Raw genomic sequence first — 24446 nt, 5'->3', positions numbered from 1 at the left:
GTTCAGTTACTACGGGAAGCAGCTGGGCTCACAATTAGCTAATTGCCGCCCCCTGCTGTTCCGGAGGGTCAAACTGAGAACTACTGTGATGAAACCATAGAGTTTGTATATATACTCTAAGGATGAAACCAGGCTACTGTGATGATTGATTGATTGATTGAAATATTTATTAGCAGTTTGCAGAATTACAGTACATTTCAAGCACAAACTCAATACAAAGACTGTTAACTGTGAGTGGACGACCCAATTAAGCATTACACTTGTTTACAAGAGGGTCCACCATGTTCAATTCATCAAAACAGCGCAATATCATAATAATCATATCACAGTACTACTCAAAACTTTTCATCAATCAAGGACCCCTTGACCGTGGACTCCCATACTGGAAAATATATACATGCCAAGACCCTTAATGGGTCTGTAACTCAGAGAATGTACAAATGGAACCAAATTGGTAAACTAACATCGATTTTACAATATAGATTGGGGGTCCCAGAGTTAGAAATGCCATTAAATGGGGGTCCGTACGTAGACTAATGCATGTCAAACTGGGGGTCCTTGAAATTAAAAGTCTTCTCTTATGGGGACCCTGGCAGCCCACAGGCTAATACGTGTGAAGTTGGAGGTCCTTGACATGAAATATTTGGGGACCAGATGGCAAGTCTGGCATAAAAGGGCACCCAAAAACAATGAGACTTTACTTTTTACAACTGAGGAAGCCCCGCCGTGAGGCAGGGCATCAAAAAATTTGTTGATACTCATAATGTTCCTCTCCACGGAAATCTTTAGTAAAAGGCGAAAGATTTATACGATCTGAAGAGAAACAAGAGTGTACTGAAGACTAGACGCGACTGGAACCCGAGCAATGTATTCACATAGCACTTACAGTCACGTTCTTAAAAAAAAGATAAACATGCACACTCGTAACACACCGATTTCTGCATCTAGATACAGCTTCAGCGAAACGCTACAGATAAAATAATAGGTTTTTTAAATAAATTGGTTTCTAACTCTATGGTTTTTAACAGCTTTGCATGCTGGGGGGGGGGGGGGGGGCAAGAGGTAGGCTGCAGGCTTCATTTATTGGCTGAACGCAATCACGTGTCATCGGAGGCAGTGCCCTTTCCTTTGTCCCTGGCTCAGTGGCTCCTCATGTCAGTTTAATTTAACAGTCAATATCATTGCAAATTTGCAATGTGTGATAAAATTCCACTCAACTCCCAGACATGTAAAGCATATTTGAGTACAAGTTCATGAAAAGCGCTATAAATCCCAGATATAATTATTAACAGACAGTCCAAGCGTTAGGTGAGTCTTTTCATGAAAAGCACTAAGAAATTGATTGAATACTTTATTAACAGTTGGCAAAAAAAAGTAGCCTACAATGGGAAGATTATACAATATGGTACTAAAGGAAAACACCAAAAAAACCCTATTGGGGTTGTGTCCATTGTGGTTCCGTGTATTCAATTCATCACCACAGACATAAGATTCAACAAAATAATGTTGAATTCCGTTTTCTTTCTTTCACTTATTTACATGCATTTCTCAGTGATGGTAGCAGAAATCAAACTGTCTTCTTATAGCACATTTAAAACAACTAAAGTTGACCAAAAATGGTGAAACAATCCGAGCATAATACACACATATACACATAGTACACAAAATGACAAAAAAAAACACAAAAAAATGTGATGGACTGTCACTGACTAGATCTAATATGGAGGGGCAGGTTATTCCAGAGCCTGGGGGCGGCGTCTGTGGTTTTCTTTCTAGTTGAGTGCGCCTTGAATAGCAGTATAGTTTATCAGCAGATCTCAGAGCTCTAGTTATTGTAGGGCAGCTGGTTCCCAAACTTTTCCATGTCAAGGACCCCCAAATTGACACTCATCAGCCTGCGGACCCCCATTAGAAAATATATGCCAAGGAACCCCCATAAGAGAAGATTTGTACGGCTCTAGCAGTGATTCTCAACCAGTTTAATTTCAAGGACCCCTGAATTAGGCTACGGTCCCCCATTTTAATGGCATTTCTATCTCTGGGACCCCAATGTATATTGTAAAATCAAAGTTAATTTAACTCTGAGATTGTACAAATGGACAGTTGGCAAAAACTATTTGTACACTCTCTGAGTTACAGACCTATAAGGGTCCATTTTGGTTCCTAATTATAATTTAGCTGGGGACCCCTTGGAACTCTCTCAAGGACAACTGGGGGTCCCCGTGACCCCACTTTGGGACCCACTGCTATAGGGTTCAGAGAGACACTGAGGGGTCAGCCCATTTATTAATTAAAAAGCAAATAAAATAACCTTCAAATCAATCTTAAAATGTCCAGTAGGCACAGGGAGCCAGTGAAGGGAGGCCAAGACAGGGGTTATAATAATTATGTTCACGTTTGTTTTGTTTTTTAGTCAGTAATAGAAAAAAAGAAAGGTTTAATAAAACTTTATATATTTATTGAAAATAAACGCATTTCCTTTTCCCGAATGTTCAATGAAGTCTAATCAAACAAAGAAAATATAAAATCCAGTGTAGCTCAGGTAGGCACGGAAGGCAGAATGTGCACATTGCTAGCTTAATATTTACAAGTTTGTTTCTGTGGATTGTATGTAATGTTAATGTGTATATTACATTATGCCCTTGAAGGGTTCTAGCCAGGTTGATGCATGACTGTATCTCATGCTCTGCTTCTGGGGGGTTTATGATCTCAGATTCTGTGTCATGCTTGCGCAGGTAATATGTAATATCACATGAGCAGAGCCACCGCCAAATGGCACCAATCTGAATGCAATAGCATTGCAATAAATGGTGAATGGTTAATCCTGAGCTGAAGTGAAAAAAGAAGATACTCGTCTTTTTTATTATTCAGCTAGACACTTTAGCTTCAGTGGCAGTGGACAAAAACATAGTGGTACTGTAAAGGACAAGTTGCAGAAGAAGGATGAAGTCTGCACACCGTTTTAAAGCGAGAGAGCTCCTCAAAAACGTTTATTACCAGAGCGGAAAAAAACTATTGACTAGGTCGTCATTAAATCCTGAGCTGTTGTAAGCTAGGTTTACACCTGGCAAAAAGGGTTACATATACTGTGTACAAGCTAGTTATATTGTGACAAGGGTGTGCACAGAGCTTGCTTGTACCTATATAATTAAACTTTGCCGTCTCATAACTTTGTTTAACTATTGATTCAACCCTCCGTAAAGGAGTTAACGAACAGGTATGGGTAATTTGTGATTTAAACACACACCGTTATATTACTCAAACACACATTTCCTCCAAGTTGCAATAAAGGCTCGCAAACAATCACTTATTTTCCGGCCATTTTATTACTACAATCTCATAACACACTCATACACGTACAAACACACTTCTACTAAACTTGTGTACAGTAAAAGCCTTATTTGCCTTGTCTGGCCCGTGTTCAGATATAGTTCAATAGCTTCCACAACTAATTGTTCTTAATCATTATCACAAGATTCAGAGGTCGCGACATTAGACGCCATGTCTCCTGCTCATTACATTTCTTTAGAATGAACTGGAAGAGTCACGCTCCTGCTAGTATATCCTGTTAAAAGCACGCCTCTTGATATCTGATACTTCCTATACCATTGTCATCAATTATTGACTTCACTGTGTTCCACTAGTATACGCACCGCATTCCTCTAGTAGTAGCATAAACACATTTTACCTCCCAATTAACTGTATTAATATCTACATCCCTGAGATACTGTAATTGGTTGATAAGAGGATTTCTGTTCTTATATAACACAGAGTATTTTCTGTAGTAGAGGCAGTGAACTTCCTTAGTAGCACCAACATCTATACATATACAACACAACATGAAGTTACAAATATAAGCTGGGTCGGCACTTAATACTATAATGAGCCCACCACCCGGAATAAACGCGACATTGCTGATCTGCTGCTTTTGAATTTGAATCCTGGAAATAAACAGTTTTGGACATTTGAGGTAGTCACCCGACGGACACGATTTTGTAACCCATTTTTCACCCCTGTGTCAAACGTCTAATGTGATCCTGGGCTCTACACACCCTCCCCTGCTTTAATATTTATATGCAATACTGTATGTATGATAAAAGAAGAATCATCAAAATGATAATATTATTTTAAAAATAAAGGAATCAGGGGCACGGTGGCACAGTTGGTAGTGCTGTCGCCTCACAGCTAGAAGGTCCTGGGTTCGATTCCCGCTAGGGACACTGTGGGCACTGGCGGCCTGTTCCCTCCTGCGCGTCATCAGTGCCCATACCCGAGGCGGGGGTTGGCGAAAGGGCCTTTCTGTGTGGAGTTTGCATGTTCTCCCCGTGTCCCCTAGGGTAGATACCCTCACAAAAACATGCAGTAATCCTGGTCTCTAAAACTACCTCCCCCTGGCCAGCCGGGGCGCCTGATGGAGGGGAAAGGAACTGGTCGGAATAACGTGTCCCTTCCACGCGCTACGTCCGGCCGGGGAAATTCCCCCCTGTCGGGTGAAAAGAAGCAGCTTGGACTCCTCATGCATAGAAGGAGGCATGAGGTCAGTCCGCTGCCCCCCCAGGTTGGCAGAGGAAGTGTAGCGCCCAGGATTACATTAGATAATTGGCACTGGGTGAAAAGAAAAAACTGGGTTACAAAATCGTGGGATAAAAAATAAAGGAATCATTAAGGGGACCGTTAGGAATCGAGCCATAAAAAGGAGCGGTTATGGAACCAACATCGTTAAAATCCTAAAGGATCCCAACCGTAGGCTTTAGTGTACTGTACCGTATGCCATCACCAGCCTACAGAAATCGCCGGACGTGTTTGCCAAAGCACTCCACGTGTAACGACTCGTCGCACTGTCTGCAGCCGTAGACACTAGTGGAGACACGCGTGTCAGTGCCGCACCTTTCCGCCATACACTCCTTGCAAGATCTTCTCTTGTCAGGGAGTTTCGCAAAGTCGTGCTGATCCGTGGGGGGTCCCTCGGGTCGTCGAGATAAAGCACTCTTGGTGGTCACCGGGACGACGAGTTCCTCTGCCAGGTCCTCCAGCCAGTCCTTGTAACCTTTGTACTTGAATTCTTTTCCTCCCGCACTCTTTGCAGCAACGTAGCCATTGTAGCATGTGACGGACAGGAAGAAGAAAAAGAGCCTCCTCCACCATTTATATGAGCGATGCAGGTACTGATATAATCCAAGCATCTGCTCCAGCAAATCCACACCCCTCATGTTCTTCTGGTAGTCGGCGATGCATGCCGGCAGCACCACGTCGGTCCTTTCGTCGGACTCAGCCCTCTTCCTCTTCATGGAGCCTTTCTCAGTGGGATCGTGGTAATTGGACATCACCATGACAAACCTGCCGTCGTCCTGCCAAACACAGAGTATGAGGTCATCCTTCTGAGCCACTTTGATTTTGGATTTACCCAACCAAGCGTCCTCGTCGCCGGTCGTTTGGTCCTCTGGGAGTCCGCTTTTATAACGAACATCGCCGCAGGCGTTCAGTCCGTGTCTCGCCATCTCCTGGAAAAGCTCCACCCCTGAGTAGGCGTTGTCCATGAATATGGACAGATGAGAGCCATAGTACGGCCTGGCTAGATCCATGACGACACTGCGAGCCATAGCCTTCCCGTATATGGACCCGGGTCCTGCTGTGCAGACCTGGAAGTTTGCGACATAGCCGGTGGAGCTCTCTACCATGACCCACACCTTGACACCCTGCTTTTTACCGGTAGTTTGATACCGCCGGTGGAAGTCTAGTCTTCCCTTGTATTTCACCATGGTCTCATCTACTGTCACAGAGCCGTCCACTTCATAGAGTGACTGGTATTGACCGGAGAGGTAGTCGAGAAACCATCGCATCTTCCACAGCTTGTCCGAGCGGTCTACGTCATCTGCGTGGTTATCTTGTAGGTGGAGATACCTGAAAATACACAAAGATATTCACACTTGTATGTTGATGAAAGCATATGTGACATAATCTGTTGTTACAGTTATTATCCATGAGACATTATTATATGTACAATACATGGTGTGCAGAGCCATAGAGTAAGACAGAGTTACGACATTGTGGGGGCAGAAAACAGCCTGGTCACGTGGTTCATGTACTCACGCGAGCCCACAGACTTCCGGTTCATTAGAAGTCTATGTAGAAGAGGCTGGCCCCATGAAGTGAACGGAGTTGTCGTCTTACTTTATGGCTCTGATGGTGTGTATACAGTACAATATGATACCGTATTGTATATCATTGTATTATATATAATTGCTGTCTGGCAGACACCTCTTATCTCCATATGTTGTAAATGAATGCCCTTTGTCATACTACAGTTTCACACAAAAATAGGAGAAATGAACAGCACTTTGTAGCTCTGCTTTTTTTTTTTTATCTTCATCATCATTATTACCATTATCATTTTTATTACCTCCAAATCATGGTGAACCTGTCCCGTGACATTACTTGGGGTAAATTGGTTTGTAAAAGCCATTTTGTCTTCCGCCAGTAGTCTCTTGTGACTGGCAGCTTGAGAATCCCCATGACAATACACATCCCGATAAAAGACTTCATTTCTGTCACAGAAACGGGAAACCAAGTGTTATGTCCTTTGGACCTTTCTTTCGTTTCGCTCCTGCTCTCCTCTGCGTACGCGTTCGTTTCTTTCACAAGTCGTGAAAACAGTGTCTCTGTGAACATCTTAGAAAAGACATCTAACGGTGTCGCATGGTCTGGAAGTTCGACCTTCACCCCCGGCTGGCGGTTAAACTCTATCTTGGTGCGTGGGTGGAAATTCTCTGTCTTCCAGTCCGATTTGAACTCACGGAGAACATCCTTCTCCTCCTCTTCAAAAAACAGGTCTTTCATCCACGCTCCCCCGGAGAAATAATTGGTATCGTCGATATCACTGCCTTCACTCTCTGGCGCCTGTTCCTCTGCCATTGTCACTTGCTGTCACTCACTAAAACAAGGTAAAGAACATAATATTAATAGTAATCCATGGTTGAGTCTTGGAAAAAAAACCATCCCATAATGCTTTTTTTTGTTTTACGTTCCACCACATGTAGGCTATTTCAGTGAATCAAAAGTTAAGTTATTGGAACAGAAACAGACAGTCCAATAAGACCATCAACGCCTGGTCGAAACAAGAAAAGAAAAATGGAGACCAAGAAAGAAATACAGCATGAAACCTACTGAGGTGGCAGTGATATCTTCAGGTTCCTCCTTGACAGAAACGCCGGTGTCTGTCTGGGTCTGGAGAGGTTCTCTTCACCTGCAGTCTGGATTCCACACGCTGGTCTGGAATGAAGGAATTGATTAAGGACGTTAACGACTTTGATAGATACATGTTAGGTGTTGTTGGCCCGGGCCGGCCTAGCGTTCCGGGCACCTAGGCTGATAATCCAGCCTGACAGCGTGTTGCGGGTTCGACTCCCGATCCTGACGACCTTTGTTGCGTGTTACTCCCCATCTCTCTATCTCCCCATTTCCTGTCAACATATTGTACAGTGAACTGTACACTATCCAATAAAGGCAGAAAATGCCCCAAAAATATCTTTAAAAAATTAAGTGCCGGAAACTAACAAGCCAGCCAGACTGTGCTGTTAAATTAATAATCTCAATATCAAAGCACCTGAGAAGCTACAATACGTGGAAGCATTTCTCCCTGGGTGATGGTCAAATTAATATACTATATACATGTGGCTATAAGTCTATGTCTATGTTTAATATTGCCAACTACCTGACATTCAGGAATCCCCAGAGGCATTATTTATTCTGGGGGAACTTAGTTAGCCAAAAATAGCAAATTGTGTTGTGCAGCTATTTTCGGCATATAGCCTAGATTTGTTGAAGACAGAACAAATCACTGCAACTGTGCAGGGAAAGGTTATTATTATTCTAATTATTATTATTATTATTATTTGTATACATTTTAAGCATTAAAGCATTGTGAAAAAGGACAATGCATTAATGAGAACTTTCTACTTTCTATTTCTACAATGCGGTATTGATACTTTTACTTAAATAAAATAATAAATTACAACACTGTTTGCGTGCGTGTGTGCATGCCAGAGAGGCAGTCCAGGCCATGCTGGGGCCCATAGACTCAGGCACTATATAAATGCATTGGATGTATTTCTGTTACTAGGTTACAAACACAAGTACCACAGGAGCAAAGGTCCCTTCCCTATATGGAAAATACAGGTTTTATGTCCTTATAATGATAACCAATATCATTTATAGAAACGTTAGCAAGTTAAATAAAAAAATTAGATCATTCTCACAGTTTTGGGGTAATCATAAATATTGTTTGGGAACCAACAAAGCCACCCAGGCTTGAATACCGGTATTTACAACAGTTTCAAAAGCATGTGTTCCTCTAGCCCCGCAAGCAGAACCCGAATGTAGTAAAGTTTCTGATACTTTGTTTACTTTACCCATTGGGTCCTGCTTCACGCTGGGCTGTCGCCAGTTACGCACAAACAAATACAATGTAAACACGCCATGAGACGGACTTCTGCGCGCTTTTACCATGTTTATTCATGTATTGACTTACGAATGTGCGAACTATAAGTACCTTACATACCATACCGACACATCTCCTGTGTCGCGGAAGCCGTTAAGTATTTTTAATCCATGATTGATTAAAAATGTCGCTTCTTCCTACCTTGTTTATTGACACCTCATTGTACCGCCTATCTGGCTAGCTAGTGGTGCTACAGCTATGACGGAGCAGATCAGAGGCAGGGACATAGCCCGCAAAGCCAACCGCACATCGAGAGGCGGTACAATAAACGGTAAATAAACAAGAAGAAATCAAAGCGACATTTTTAATCAAACATGGATTAAAAATACTTAACGGCTTCCGCGACACAGGAGATTTTATCAGAGGTATGTAAGGTACTTATAGTTCGCACATCCGTAAACAAACACAATAAAAAGCGTCGTAATACCGTGCCGATCGACTAAACGATGAGTTTGTGTATATCCGCGTTCCAACAATCGCATTGAAAAATCTTAGCATGACCAGGAACCCTACGTATAAAGCGCCCATCAAATTTCATAAAAGCTTTATGTAGGGTTCCGAGAGGGGCTAGTGTTCCTCATATAACACTCAAGCACGCACGCACGCATACGATACGCCAGTGGTTCCCAAAGTGGGGTCCGGGGACCCCCAGGGCAGGGGTCCTTGATAGCCCCTCTCGGAACCCTACATAAAGCTTTTATGAAATTTGATTGTCGCTTTATATAGGGTTCCTGGCCATGCTAAGATTTTCCAATGCGATTGTTGGAACGCGGATATAAACAAACTCAACCTTTCGTCGATCGGCGCGCTATTACCGCGCTTTTTATTGTGTTTGCTTACGGATGTGCGAACTATAAGTACCTTACATACCTCTGATAAAATCTCCTGTGTCGCGGAAGCCGTTAAGTATTTTTAATCCATGTTTGATTAAAAATGTCGCTTTGATTTATTCTTGTTTATTTACCGTTTATTGTACCGCCTCCCGATGTGCGGTTGGCTTTGCGGGCTACGTCCCTGCCTCTGATCTGCTCCGTCATAGCTGTAGCACCACTAGCTAGCCAGATAGGCGGTACAATGAGGTGTCAATAAACAAGGTAGGAAGAAGCGACATTTTTAATCAATCATGGATTAAAAATACTTAACGGCTTCCGCAACACAGGAGATGTGTCGGTATGGTATGTAAGGTACTTATAGTTCGCACATTCGTATGTCAACACATGAATAAACATGGTAAAAGCGTGCAGAATCGTTTCTCATGGCGTGTTTACATTGTATTTGTGTGTGCGTAACTGGCGGCAGCCCAGCGTGAAACAGGACCCAATGTGTAAAGTAATCAAAGTGTCAGAAACTTTACTACATTTGGGTTCTGCTTGCGGGGCTAGGGTCCTTGAGTGAGTTCCAGGGGGTCCCCATGAGCTAAATGATATTTAGGAACCAAATGGACCCTTATCTGTAACTGAGAGTTAAATCAACACATATTGATTTTACAATATAAATTGGGGGTCCCAGTGTTAGAAATATGGTTGAGAATCACTGCTAGAGCCGTAAAAATCTTCTCTTATCGGGTACCGTCCAAAATTCAGAAAAGGTAGCCGAGGGTCCCGAAAGGTGCTAGGAGGGGGTCCCTGGCGTATCTTTTCAAATGGGGGTCCGCGGGCTAATTTAGTGTCAATTTGGGGGTTCTTGATATGAAAAAGTTTGGGACCCCTGCGATTCGCTACACACATTAGCTTTAGTTGCCGTAGGCTCCACTGTGTTAACGGATAAAACGCAAACAGCCTCATCATTATCTCCATACGCAGAATCAATATTTATATTTGATATGATGCAAAATGATATGCAAAATAAAATCATTAAAGGTTTATAAACTGACCAGAGGCTTTCTTATTCTTCACAACCACGTTGACTTTTGTTATTGTTGTATGGAGCTGTGATCATAACGCTGTGATGCGACTAAGTTCAGTTACTACGGGAAGCAGCTGGGCTCACAATTAGCTAATTGCCGCCCCCTGCTGTTCAGGAGGGTCAAACCTAGAACTACTGTGATGATTGATTAATTGATTGATTGATTGATTGATTGAAATATGTATTAGCAGTTTGCAGATACAGTACATTTCAAGCACAAACTCAATACAAAGACTGTTAACTGCGAGTGGACGACCCAATTAAGCATTACACTTGTTTACAAGAGGATCCACCATGTTCAATTCATCAAAACAGTGCGATATCATAATAATCATATCACAGTACTACTCAAAACTTTTCATCATTGTCAAGGACCCCTTGACCGTGGACTCCCATACTGGAAAATATATATATGCCAAGAATGTAACTCAGAGAATGTATATGGAACCAAATTGGTAAACTAACATCGATTTTACAATATATATTGGGGGTCCCACTCCCAGAGTTAGAAATGCCATTAAATGGGGGTCCGTAGACTAATGCATGTCAAACTGGGGGTCCTTGAAATTAGAATCACTGTTAGAGCCGTAAAAGTCTTCTCTTATGGGGTCCCTGGCAGCCCACAGGCTAATACATGTGAAGTTGGAGGTCCTTGACATGAAGGGCGCATTCGGAAATGCGCCCTGAACCCACTGGTGTGCTCTCTTATCGTTCGTTTATTCAGTGCACTAGAATGGGAAGTCTGGCATAAAAGGGCACCCAAAAACAATGACACTTTACTTTTTACAACTGAGGAAGCCCCGCCGTGAGGCAGGGCATCAAAAAATTTGTTGATACTCATAATGTTCCTCTCCACGGAAATCTTTAGTAAAAGGCGAAAGATTTATACGATCTGAAGAGAAACAAGAGTGTACTGAAGACTAGACGCGACTGGAACCCGAGCAATGTATTCACATAGCACTTACGTTCACGTTCTTAAAAAAAAACAAAAACATGCACACTCTGAGAGTAAATTAAATTAAATAACACACCGATTTCTGCATCTAGATACAGCTTCAGCGAAACGCTACAGATAAAATAATAGTTTTTTTTTTGTAATAAATTGGTTTCTAACTCTATGGTTTCTAACAGCTTTGTATGATGGGGGGGGGGGGGGGGGGGGGCAAGAGGTAGGCTGCAGGCTTCATTTATTGGCTGAACGCAATCACGTGTCATCGGAGGCAGTGCCCTTTCCTTTGTCCCTGGCTCAGTGGCTCCTCATGTCAGTTTAATTTAACCGTCCATATCATTGCAATGTGTGCTAAAATTCCACTCAACTCCCACACATGTAATTATGTAAAGCATCTTTGAGTACAAGTTCATGAAAAGCGCTATAAATCCCAGATATAATTATTACAGTCCAAGCGATAGGTGAGCAATACAATTCAGTTTTTGATGCAGTATTTGGTCTTTAGGTATTACAAGGGGCCTTCACATCTTTACTAGCCTACTCTCTCTCTCTCTCTCTCTCTCTCTCTCTCACACACGCGCGAGCGCGCACTCACACACTCACACAAACACACAAACACACACACACACACACACACACACACACACACACACACACACACACACACACAGCTCAGTCGCATAGGCCTACTTTTCAACCATTTTACAGTTGAAAGACTTATCATTCATTCTAAAACTACACTATGTACCTGCTGTTCTCAGACATAAGAAATTGCAGCTTGAGTCTTTTCATGAAAAGCACTAAGAAATTGATTGAATACTTTATTAACAGTTGGCAAAAGTAGCCTACAATGGGAAGATTATATATGGTGCTAAAGGAAAACACAAAAAAACCCTATTGGGGTTGTGTCCATTGTGGTTCCGTGTATTCAATTCATCACCACATTTAGAGATATAAGATTCAACAAAATAATGTTGAATTCTGTTTTCTGAAGAAAAGAAAAAACTGAATTCTCAACTTTCACTTATTTACATGCATTTCTCAGTGTTGGTAGCAGAAATCAAACTGTCTTCTTATAGCACATTTAAAACAACTAAAGTTGACCAAAAATGGTGAAACAATCCGAGCATATGCGTGTACACAAAATGACAAATAAAAACACAAAAAAATGTGATGGACTGTCACTGACTAGATCTAATATGGAGGGGCAGGTTATTCCAGAGCCTGGGGGCCGTGTCTGTGGTTTTCTTTCTAGTTGAGTGCACCTTGAATAGCAGTATAGTTTATCAGCAGATCTCAGAGCTCTAGTTATTGTAGGGCAGCTGGTTCCCAAACTTTTCCATGTCAAGGACCCCCAGATTGACACTCATCAGCCTGCGGACCCCCATTAGAAAATATATGCCAAGGAACCCCCATAAGAGAAGATTTGTACGGCTCTAGCAGTGATTCTCAACCAGTTTAATTTCAAGGACCCCTGAATTAGGCTACGGTCCCCCATTTTAATGGCATTTCTATCTCTGGGACCCCAATGTATATTGTAAAATCAAAGTTAATTTAACTCTGAGATTGTACAAATGGACAGTTGGCAAAAACTATTTGTACACTCTCTGAGTTACAGACCTATAAGGGTCCATTTTGGTTCCTAATTATAATTTAGCTGGGGACCCCTTGGAACTCTCTCAAGGACACCTGGGGGTCCCCGTGACCCCACTTTGGGACCCACTCCTGTAGGGTTCAGAGAGACACTGAGGGGTCAGCCCATTTAATAATTAAAAAGCAAATAAAATAACCTTCAAATCAATCTTAAAATGTCCAGTAGGCACAGGGAGCCAGTGAAGGGAGGCCAAGACAGGGGTTATAATAATTATGTTCACGTTTGTTTGTTTTTTTAAGTCAGTAATAGAAAAAAAGAAAGGTTTAATAAAACGTTATATATTTATTGAAAATAAACGCATTTCCTTTTCCCTAATGTTCATTGAAGTGTAATCAAACAAAGAAAATATAAAATCCAGTGTAGCTCAGGTAGGCACGGAAGGCAGAATGTGTACATTGCTAGCTTAATATTTACAAGTTTGTTTCTGTGGATTGTATGTAATGTTAATGTGTATATTACATTATGCCCTTGAAGGGTTCTAGCCAGGTTGATGCATAACTGTATCTCATGCTCTGCTTCTGGGGGGTTTATGATCTCAGATTCTGGTGTCATGCTTGCGCAGATAATATGTAAGATCACATGAGCAGAGCCACCGCCAAATGGCACCAATCTGAATGCAATAGCATTGCAATAAATGGTGAATGGTTAATCCTGAGCTGAAGTGTTAAAAAAAGAAGAAGATACTCGTCTTTTTTATTATTCAGCTAGACACTTTAGCTTCAGTGGCAGTGGACAAAAACATAGTGGTACTGTAAAGGACAAGTTGCAGAAGAAGGATGAAGTCTGCACACAGTTTTAAAGCGAGAGCTCCTCAAAAACGTTTATTACCAGAGCGGAAAAAAACTATTGACTAGGTAGTCATTAAATCCTGAGCTGTTGTAAGCTAGGTTTACACCTGGCAAAAAGGGTTACATATACTGTGTACAAGCTAGTTATATTGTTGTTGGCCTCTGTACTGTATGCCATCATCATCATCCTACTGAACTGAACATGTACCACAACTGAACTGAATTGAAAGCTGAAAAATGTGTAGACAGAGTACACATTTTCAATAAAACAAACAAACTGGCTGAGGTCGTGTAATAACAACGGGACCGTACCTATGTTCCCTCAGCCCTATGTTCCCTCGGGTCTGCGTCAATATGCCGACGGTCCGATCGAAAACCTACCTCAAACCCTCACCCTAACCCTATAACCTCCCCCGGGGCAGACACCTAAACCTAACCACCCACCCTCTCCCGACCCCCAGCGCACCTCGGACCAATGCTCCTTCTGAGGGAACATAGGGCTGAGGGAACATAGGTATGACCCCATAACGACATAACACAGATATTGTCAGGCAGAAACCTCTTATTTCCACATCCACAGCTTTTTGTTTTTCAGAAATTACCTCCCTACATAATACGGCAGAACACAAAAGCATTAAAAGTCGCAGATCCACAAGCTCTGTGCACAAGGGTGCGCACAGAGCTTGCTGATCTGCTGCTTTTGAATTTGAATCCTGGAAATAAACAGTTTTGGACATTTGAGGTAGTCACCCGACGGAGACTATACAACGTTATATACAGTTAATGGCACCTGTCTTTTAAAAGCCGTCAAGAGTTGGTATGCGGACTTCACGTCTGCAATACAAGTAGTGGTTCTAAATACTAGAGTGGTTCTCATTTCAAGGACCATCATCATTTGTACACTCTCAGAGGGTCCATTTGGAACCACCCCATCAAGTAACCCAGAGGGTCCATTTGGAACCACCCCATCAAGTAACCCAGAGGGTCCTTGGACCTAACTTTGAGAACCACTGCTTTAATATGTATATGCAATACTGTATGTATGATAAAAGAAGAATCATCAAAATGATAATATTGTTTTAAAAATAAAGGAATCATTAAGGGGACCGTTAGGAATCGAGCCATAAAAGGGAGCGGTTATGGAACCAACATCGTTAAAATCCTAAAGGATCCCAACCGTAGGTTTTAGTGTACTGTACAGTATGCCATCACCACACCAGCCTACAGAAATCGCCGGACGTGTTTGCCAAAGCACTCCACGTGTAACGACTCGTCGCACTGTCTGCAGCCGTAGACAGTAGTGGAGACACGCGTGTCAGTGTCAGACCTTTCCGCCATACACTGCTTGCAAGATCTTCTCTTGTCAGAGAGTTTCGCAAAGTCGTGCTGATCTGTGGGGGGTCCCTCGGGTGGTCGAGATGAGCACTGAGGAGCACTCCTGGTGGTCACCGGGACGACGAGTTCCTCTGCCAGGTCCTCCAGCCAGTCCTTGTAACCTTTGTACTTGAATTCTTTTCCTCCCGCACTCTTTGCAGCAACGTAGCCATTGTAGCATGTGACGGACAGGAAGAAGAAAAAGAGCCTCCTCCACCATTTATGTGAGCGATGCAGGTACTGATATAATCCAAGCATCTGCTCCAGCAAATCCACACCCCTCATGTTCTTCTGGTAGTCGGCGATGCATGCCGGCACCACCACGTCGGTCCTTTCGTCGGACTCAGCCCTCTTCCTCTTCATGGAGCCTTTCTCAGTGGGATCGTGGTAATTGGACATCACCATGACAAACCTGCCGTCGTCCTGCCAAACACAGAGTGTGAGGTCATCCTTCTGAGCCACTTTGATTTCGGATTTACCCAACCAAGCGCCCTCGTCGCCGGTCGTTTGGTCCTCTGGGAGTCCGCTTTTATAACGAACATCGCCGCAGGCGTTCAGTCCGTGTCTCGCCATCTCCTGGAAAAGCTCCACCCCCGAGTAGGCGTTGTCCATGAATATGGACAGATGAGAGCCATAGTACGGCCTGGCTAGATCCATGACGACACTGCGAGCCATAGCCTTCCCGTATATGGACCCGGGTCCTGCTGTGCAGACCTGGAAGTTTGCGACATAGCCGGTGGAGCTCTCTACCATGACCCACACCTTGACACCCTGCTTTTTAGTTTGATACCGCCGGTGGAAGTCTAGTCTTCCCTTGTATTTCATCATGGTCTCATCTACTGTCACAGAGCCGTCCACTTCATAGAGTGACTGGTATTGACCGGAGAGGTAGTCGAGAAACCATCGCATCTTCCACAGCTTGTCCGAGCGGTCTACGTCATCTGCGTGGTTATCTTGTAGGTGGAGATACCTGAAAATACACAAAGATATTCACACTTGTATGTTGATGAAAGCATATGTGACATAATCTGTTGTTACAGTTATTATGACATTATTATATGTACAATACATGGTGTGCAGAGCCATAGAGTAAGACAGAGTTACGACATTGTGGGGGCAGAAAACAGCCTGGTCACGTGGTTCATGTACTCACGCGAGCCCACAGACTTCCGGTTCATTAGAAGTCTATGTAGAAGAGGCTGGCCCCATGAAGTGAACGGAGTTGTCGTCTTACTTTATGGCTTACTTTATGGCTCTGATGGTGTGTATACAGTACAATAGGATACCTTATTGTATATCATTGTATTGTATATCATTGCTGTCTGGCACCTCTTATCTCCATATTTTGTAAATGAATGCCCTTCTTTTTCATACTACAGTTTCACACAAAAATAGGAGAAATTAACAGCACTTTGTAGCTCTGCTATATATTTTTTTATTTTTAATCTTCATCATCATAATTACCATTATCATTTTTATTACCTCCAAATCATGGTGAACCTGTCCCGTGACATTACTTGGGGTAAATTGGTTTGGAAAAGCCATTTTGTCTTCCGCCAGTAGTCTCTTGTGACTGGCAGCTTGAGAATCCCCATGACAATACACATCCCGATAAAAGACTTCATTTCTGTCACAGAAACGGGAAACCAAGTGTTATGTCCTCTGGACCTTTCTTTCGTTTCGCTCCTGCTCTCCTCTGCGTACGCGTTCGTTTCTGTCACAAGTCGCGAAAACAGTGTCTCGGTGAACATCTTAGAAAAGACATCTAACGGTGTCGCATGGTCCGGAAGTTCGACCTTCACCCCCGGCTGGCGGTTAAACTCTATCTTGGTGCGTGGGTGGAAATTCTCTGTCTTCCAGTCCGATTTGAACTCACGGAGAACATCCTTCTCCTCCTCTTCAAAAAACAGGTCTTTCATCCACGCTCCCCCGGAGAAATAATTGGTACCATCAAGTTCGTCGATATCACTGCCTTCACTCTCTGGCGCCTGTTCCTCTGCCATTGTCACTTGCTGTCACTCGCTAAAACAAGGTAAAGAACATAATATTAATAGTAATCCATGGTTGAGTCTTGGGAAAAAAACATCCCATAATGCTTTTTCTTTGTTTTACGTTCCACCACATGTAGGCTATTTCAGTGAATAATAATGCATTTTATTTGTCACATATCCGGAAAAGTTCAAAGACACCTAAAAGTATGTTACTTGCAGTAAAGTACGGCAGGCAGACTAATTACACCTGGTATTAACTGTGTACGCACACATTTTACATCCAAATTAAAAGGATCAAGGTTTTGCGTAGCTAGGACCATTATTTATTTGGCATTTGAGCCATGGACCACCATTCGATGAGATTTAGGCTCTCAGAGCAGACCCAAGAATTAGAATATTATTTTGTTGACGACGTTAGGATAAGATTTAGTCCACAATCCCATGCTGTATTGATGTTGGTACCATAAGAGAGACGACAGGCAAGCGTTGATCAAAAAATGTAGATGTTTAATAATAACGTAACTTTCGAGAGTATAAAATGAAACCAAATGGACCAATAAGGGTCCATTTGGTTTCATTTTACACTCTCAAAAGTTAAGTTATTGGAACAGAAATAGACAGTCCAAAAAGACCATCAACGCCTGGTCGAAACAAGAAAAGAAAAATGGAGACCAAGAAAGAAATACAGCATGAAACCTACTGAGGTGGCAGTGATATATTCAGGTTCCTCCTTGACAGAAACGCCGGTGTCTGTCTGGGTCTGGGTCTGGAGAGGTTCTCTTCACCTGCAGTCTGGATTCCACACGCTGGTCTGGAATGAAGGAATTGATTAAGGACTTTAACGACTTTGACACGTACATGTTAGGTGTTGTTGGCCCGGGCCGGCCTAGCGTTCCGGGCACCTAGGCTGATAATCCAGCCTGACAGCGTGTTGCGGGTTCTACTCCCGATCCCGACGACCTTTGTTGCGTGTCACTCCCCATCTCTCTATCTCCCCATTTCCTTTCACCATATTGTACAGTGTACTGTACACTATCCAATAAAGCCCCAAAAAAATCTAAGTGCCGGAAACTAACAAGCCAGCCAGACTGTGCTGTTAAATTAATAATCTCAATATCAAAGCACCTGAGAAGCTACAATACGTGGAAGCATTTCTCCCTGGGTGATGGTCAAATGAATATACTATATACATGTGGCTATAAGTCTATGTCTATGTTTAATATTGCCAACTACCTGACATTCAGGAATCCCCAGAGGCATTATTTATTCTGGGGGGAACATTAGCCAAAAATAGCAAATTGTGTTGTGCAGCTATTTTCGGCATATAGCCTAGATTTGTTGAAGACAGAACAAATCACTGCAACTGTGCAGGGCAAGGTTATTATTATTATTATAATTATTAATTATAATAAATGCCAGTGTATTTCCAACAATTAAATAAACTGTGGTGCGCTGCCAGTTGAATCCAAAAGTATTTTACTCTCATAATAATATAAAAACAACGCTGCAGGCCCCTGGCCGGCTGGCCTATATGGTACTATAGCACCACAAAGGCATTAAAACCAGGCTAAAGTCCTCTCAAAACAAACTGGTCAGGTTACCAACTTGGTCTCACACCTAGAACTCACCTACAGTAACTGCTCATCATGCTAGGGTGGGATGGCTCATGGATGGTAGTAGAGGACAGAGTACACTCAGGCCTGGTCCTCTGCTGTCTGCTCCATAGCTCTAATGCGAAATGCAACGCATTAGAGCTATGGATCAGAGCTAGGCCTGGTCTACAAGATACTCAACTGACTGAGACATGATCCATGACATGTACCTGTCAAACTACTACTTCAAAAACGGGAGAGACACACAGACACAGTCAGGCACAACACCAGAGGGATCTCTGACAGTCCCTAGATCTCGTTCAACCCAGATTCGGCACAAACATGGGGTTGGTTACAGCTGTGCTTACAGTGTTCCGTGCGGTGAGCTTGCGCCATGTGAGCTAGTAATTGTAAAACAGACTGTTACGCAATGAGATTGCATTTTTTTTATAGAGAACATAATACAACTTACTTTACTACTGTGTGATGACTGCATGGACATGGCGCACTTAACTCGAAACAGTGTAATTACATGTGTTTATTTACGTTTTGAACGGTTAAGATTTCTGAGAACATCCGTGTTATTGTTATTGTGTGTGCCAGACAATAAAGTCAACTGCTGCTAACCGTAATAACGACTGCCGGCTGGAACTTTCAAAATAAAGTTACATCGTTTCAAAATAAAAGTAAAAAAATGTCCCAGATGAGTAAAGTATTGCATTGCACGAAGGGAGTCCCTGGTGCAAATATACAGCCAAATACACGAAAACATTTGATAGTCACTGAGTTATTATAGGTCTGCTCATGTATTAAATCATAAAGGTTTAATTTAAATGTTTTCAGTAGGCTAAAATACTTATTTACTTGTTTATTAATTAATAATAATAATAATAATAATAATAATAATAATAATAATAATAATAATAATAATAATAATAATTATAAATGTAACACACTTTATATGTGACACTATCTCAAAGTGCTACATGGCATAAAAAGTCAAGAAAGACAAAAAAGATTTAATAATAATAATAATAATATACAATGAAATTAATCAAATTCAGGTCTGTCCCCAACCACTAAGAAAAGGTTTGTTACAGTTACACGCCATTGTAGCCGATCTACAAGCTCACAATGTGTTACGAATCTTACGATGCAACGCAATGTGAGCTTGTAGATCTGCTAACGATAACCAATATCATTTATAGACACGTTAGCAAGTTAAATTTAAAAATTAGATAATTCTCACAGTTTTGTGGTAATCTACACGTGATATTACTTGTAATAAAGTTTCTTGGTTTCTCAAAAGTCTTATCATTATATCATTTATTAAACACAATGATTTAAACACCTCGTGAATCAGGCACATCATTGATTAAACATGCAGTTAAAATTATGTCCAGAAAAAGGCAGACATTCATAGAGTTCCGTTTTGATGTTTGTAGAAAAACAAAAATAAACATTTGATTTGGGTTCCTGACTTAGTTCGTATCAGTCTTGGTCTTGGGTGTGGCGGTCGACGCCAGCTCTTCTGGTTGGGTGATGCTGATGGGCACCAGCCTCGTCCCTGCTGCGGTGGTCTTGGCTGTCGTGGAGGCCACCTCCCCAGCGGTGGTCTTGGCTGTCGTGGAGGCCGCGTCCCCAGCGGTGGTCTTGGGTGTGGCGGTCGACACCAGCTGCTCCCGTGGGGCGAGGGTAATGGGCACCAGCCTCTCGTTGGACCCTGCCGCGTCCTTTTCACGGGTTGCCTGGAGGCAGAGGAGACCCCCGTCCAGGGAGCAGGTGACGGACTCGGGGCTGACGCCGTCGGGGAGCTCGAACTCCTGACGGAACTCGTGGAGGCGGTACGAGCTGTGGCTGTCCACTTCCTGTTTCCTCTCGGAGTGACCGCTGACCCGCAGCTTCCTGCCCACCTGTCCGGAAGGAGGGAGGGTGTCAATAATATAGTCTAAACCGCTTTCAAGCGCATGGCGCCTGTATTTTGGTTATTTATTATAGGCAAAACAACAGGGTGAGAGGTGCTCGCTGAATTAACCTCCCAGATTATCAGGTCAACGGTAGAGCCAGACCACTATATCATCCATTATTAGATTTATTTTGAGGACATTGGTATCTTATGTAAATTGTGTCCCGATAGTCCGGCAGACAAAGGGCCTTTTTTGTGTGAAAAGTGGTATAGCAATAGCTTATTAGTTCCATGTCACAACTTAGGCATGGTAACATATACCCCCCTATAAAAGAAAAAGCACAATGCTGACAGCTGGTCAGCAGTGAATGTTAGGATATTTTTGGACCAATAAAAACAACTATATATACCACCTTTCACACCACACCTCTACGATTTTATATTTAAGCCCTAAGCTCACAGTCAGTCACAATATGTCACATATTGTACATTTTCACCATAATGACTTTCCCAAAATAACAAGATAGCCTACCAGGTTGAAAGTGGTTAAGACAATATACAGTAGGCCTGCATAGCCCACATTTTTCAAGTTGATTAGAAAATGTTGCACTTTGTTGTGAATCTACAGTTGGTCAAAACGTTGTAACCACTAGCCTAATCGGTGAACTACTGTAGCATCTGGCACCAGCCGGGTTCTAGTCACAAAAATATGTGTAGGCTATTTGGCCGCCGACCCCCATCTGAAAATATGTAGTTCCAGGGACCCCCAGAAGCAAAGATTTGAGTTAAAAACATTCGCTCTGAAAGAATATATACCGGTATTCAAATATTTGCACCACATTTTCACACTAAAAATAAATAAATAGCAGACCTACAAGCTCGAAGCGTGGCACCGCATGCCGCACTATGAGCTTGTAGATCTGCTATTTTTCAATAGCTAAAGTGTAACATAATGCTTAAAACACCAAAAGGGGTTCCCGCCCAAAATGGACTTCACCATGCATGTTCAACCTATCTTCCTATTATTACTCGTCACTATTAAATGCTCATTATAAGATGGAAATTGGAATATGGTTACAAATGGGTGAAGTGCTCGCATAAGGCCACCACTTCTTCCCTAGCCTGGTAAACCATCCCAGTCGCCAAATTCACATTTCATGTGTAATCTTCAGACGCATGCAGATGCAGAATAGTAATACACATGAAATGTGAATTCTCCATTGTTATCAGGTCACCTCCACACATTACTGCTAATTACTGCTAACTACTAATAGGCCTACTACTATGACCTCAGGTTGACTCCACCCACCTGTTTGACAGACAGCTCCTCGGGCGTGTAGTCCTTGGTGTTGAGCGTGAGCGCAAAGGCTCCGCCCTGGTCCTTGCTCATCTGGAATGTGATTGGCTTCAAGGAGACGGCGGCCGGCGCCGATTGGTCGATCTCCTCCCAGATGCGTTGGTGCAGGCGGTCCATGTAGTCCATGTTCTGCTTCATGAGCTGGAAGTGATGCACCATTTCCTGTTCCAGCTGGTAGAACAGGGGGCGTGTCTCGGGCCAGAGGCTGCGGACGGGCCAGTGGAAATCCCTGAAGGGTGACATCAGCAGGGCCGCAGGGTCGAGGGCGGATGGCTGGTGGAAGGGGCTAAGCATCGTTTTAAGTTGGCCTCCGGGCAGTTAGCTCTACACTGGTTTAGTTTAACTTAAATAGGACCTTATAGCCTGAAGAACTAGCTTTCCTCACGTTATAGGGTTTCCTCAGAATGCACTCTGCTCAATAGTTTTATAGTTGGCTTTAGAAGTTATATGTCCTCTGGTCTAGTTAGCCTTCCAGTCTTCTGCTGTCTCTCTCTCTCTCTTCGTTCTGTCTTCCCTCTGTGAACGTCCCGGCTTTTTATACCCTGATGGAAAGATCCAGTTACATTCCTGACAGGGTGTCGTGTCTGCATGTGTGTGTGTGTGTGTGTGTGTGTGTGTGTGTTGACTACCAGTCAATGTGATCATAGTTTAAAACTGTCCTGAGTTTCTCTCTAGTACCCGGGTGCAGTGTGTGTGTGTGTGTGTGTGTGTGTGTGTGTGTGTGTGTGTGTGTGTGTGTGTGTGACTGTGTGTGATTAAACTTGTGAGGGCCTAATGTCCTCACAAGTATAGAAGTGAGAAAGAGTAGAGAATAAATTGATATTTTTTGGTAGCCTATAACAGATTTACAAATTTTAAGGAGGTTGCGAAATGTGTATTAATTTAAACAGTTGTTTGTGTGAAGAATATATAGGCTATGCAACAATAAAGCAACATTCCTAAACAAGGTCTATTTTCACTGTGAATAAAAGCATCAACTTTAATTGATTCATAGTTTTAACATGTTTCTTCATGACGCTCCTGTAGGCTAAAACATTTATGTTTACAATTAAGAAAAGAATGAGGTCAGATTGTGGTTATAGTGTTAGAGGCGTTTAGAGGTTAGATTTAAGGATTGGGGTTGGACTTATTCTTGATTTATACTTTAAAGTAGCAGCTCTATCCACAACAATAACTATAACAATATGTCTGCAATATGCCATTCACAATCGCCACCCTACAAAGTTGATGTCCTCACAAGTATAGTTACCACACACGTGTGTGTAGTGTGTGTCACATTACTGAGTGACTTTGCTCTATTAATGGCTTGTCATTGATGACTCACAGCCTCTAAAAGGTACATGACAGTTGCACCTCAGCTGTGACTCCAAATGTATGATTAAAGATACATCCAAATTAAGGATGAAACATAATTAGATCAACATTGATATTGCGCTGCATTTCCATTGTTATTCTCTGATATTTACACTATTTATATGCACATTTATTATTCAAATATAGTTTTATTGTAATATTTAAAGTGTGACATTGTCCAAAAATCTGGGACTGTTTTGCTGTTAAAAGCAAAATAGTCATAGTTGAAGTGGGGACCCACCAATAATCATATTTGAACTGGGGACCCCACCAACACAATCATATTTGAACTGGGGACCCCACCAACACAATCATATTTGAACTGGGGACCCCACAACATAATCATATTTGTACTGGAGAACCCCAACATAATCATATTTGAACTGGGGACCCCACAACATAATCATATTTGTACTGGAGAACCCCAACATAATCATATTTAAACTGGGGACGGCCCGGCATGGATTACTAAGTCTTAAAAGCCCTTACATTTACACTTCACTGTCATTTGTGGAACACCACAAAATCACAGGCTCATTTGTTTGTCATTACTTACAATTCCAATTGTTTATCCTGTGTCCTCTATGACTTACCTCTCCTGATGGGATAAAATAGGAATCCCAACCTGACAACGTATTAATTTAAGAGTTGAAGAGAAGAGATCCCTGTGACTGAACCAACCGTATGCCAATGCTTAACGGAAAGGTAGAGTGTAAGTGATATTTTTGGTTTGTTGTTAAATGGTTAAATCACTATATTCTGATTTAGTAATCATTGATTATAGGCTATATATTGCGCCACCCCTTACCCCTTAGGCCTATCCCTAAACGTATTTGCATTCTTTTTACTATTTAGAAAAAACCTAAAATAGTTCAAATAGCCGATCTAAAAGCTCACAACCTGTAGATGTAGAACGGCTATTTGAACCATTTTAAAATGTTTTTCAAAATAGTAAGAATTCCCAAATAAGTTTAGGGATAAGGGGTAAGGGTGATGATGGAGCCCATAGAGGTTGTTCAGGAACAGGAGTCTCCCCGGCCGTCTCTCCAGCTCTATAATAAACAGAAGATACATTTTCAG

General features: G+C 42.4%; 2 protein-coding genes across 5 annotated transcripts; both read right to left on the bottom strand.

Moving 5' to 3' along the window:
- Positions 1-3334: 3334 nt before the first annotated feature.
- Positions 3335-19912, bottom strand: LOC308330039 (piggyBac transposable element-derived protein 4-like). 4 transcript variants are annotated; one of them, XM_080784671.1, is made up of 4 exons: positions 19223-19912; positions 7165-7269; positions 6401-6931; positions 3335-5901 (listed from the first exon to the last, which is right to left on the bottom strand). In XM_080784671.1, exons 3-4 carry the CDS (start codon positions 6910-6912, stop codon positions 4782-4784), a joined length of 1632 nt encoding a protein of 543 aa, XP_080640797.1. In that variant the 5' UTR covers positions 6913-6931; positions 7165-7269; positions 19223-19912; the 3' UTR covers positions 3335-4781. The 4 variants fall into 4 exon arrangements, with proteins under 4 accessions (XP_080640797.1, XP_080640799.1, XP_080640798.1 ...); XM_080784670.1 differs by lacking the exons at positions 3335-5901; positions 6401-6931; positions 7165-7269 and adding exons at positions 14321-16137; positions 16650-17189; positions 17859-17969; XM_080784673.1 differs by lacking the exon at positions 6401-6931.
- Positions 19913-20059: 147 nt separating this feature from the next.
- On the bottom strand, positions 20060-22508 carry LOC308330044 (heat shock protein beta-11-like). Its single transcript, XM_080784677.1, has 2 exons — positions 21966-22508; positions 20060-20663 (listed from the first exon to the last, which is right to left on the bottom strand). The coding sequence occupies exons 1-2, from the start codon at positions 22305-22307 to the stop codon at positions 20232-20234; spliced, it is 774 nt and encodes a 257-aa protein (XP_080640803.1). The 5' UTR covers positions 22308-22508; the 3' UTR covers positions 20060-20231.
- Between the last annotated feature and the right edge of the window lie 1938 nt (positions 22509-24446).

This window comes from Protomyctophum bolini (genome assembly GCF_963924005.1).
Source record: "Protomyctophum bolini genome assembly, chromosome: 15".
In the NCBI taxonomy this organism is placed as follows: domain Eukaryota; kingdom Metazoa; phylum Chordata; class Actinopteri; order Myctophiformes; family Myctophidae; genus Protomyctophum; species Protomyctophum bolini.
Note: the sequence above shows the minus strand (reverse complement) of the source record. Positions and strands in the feature narration are given on the sequence as shown.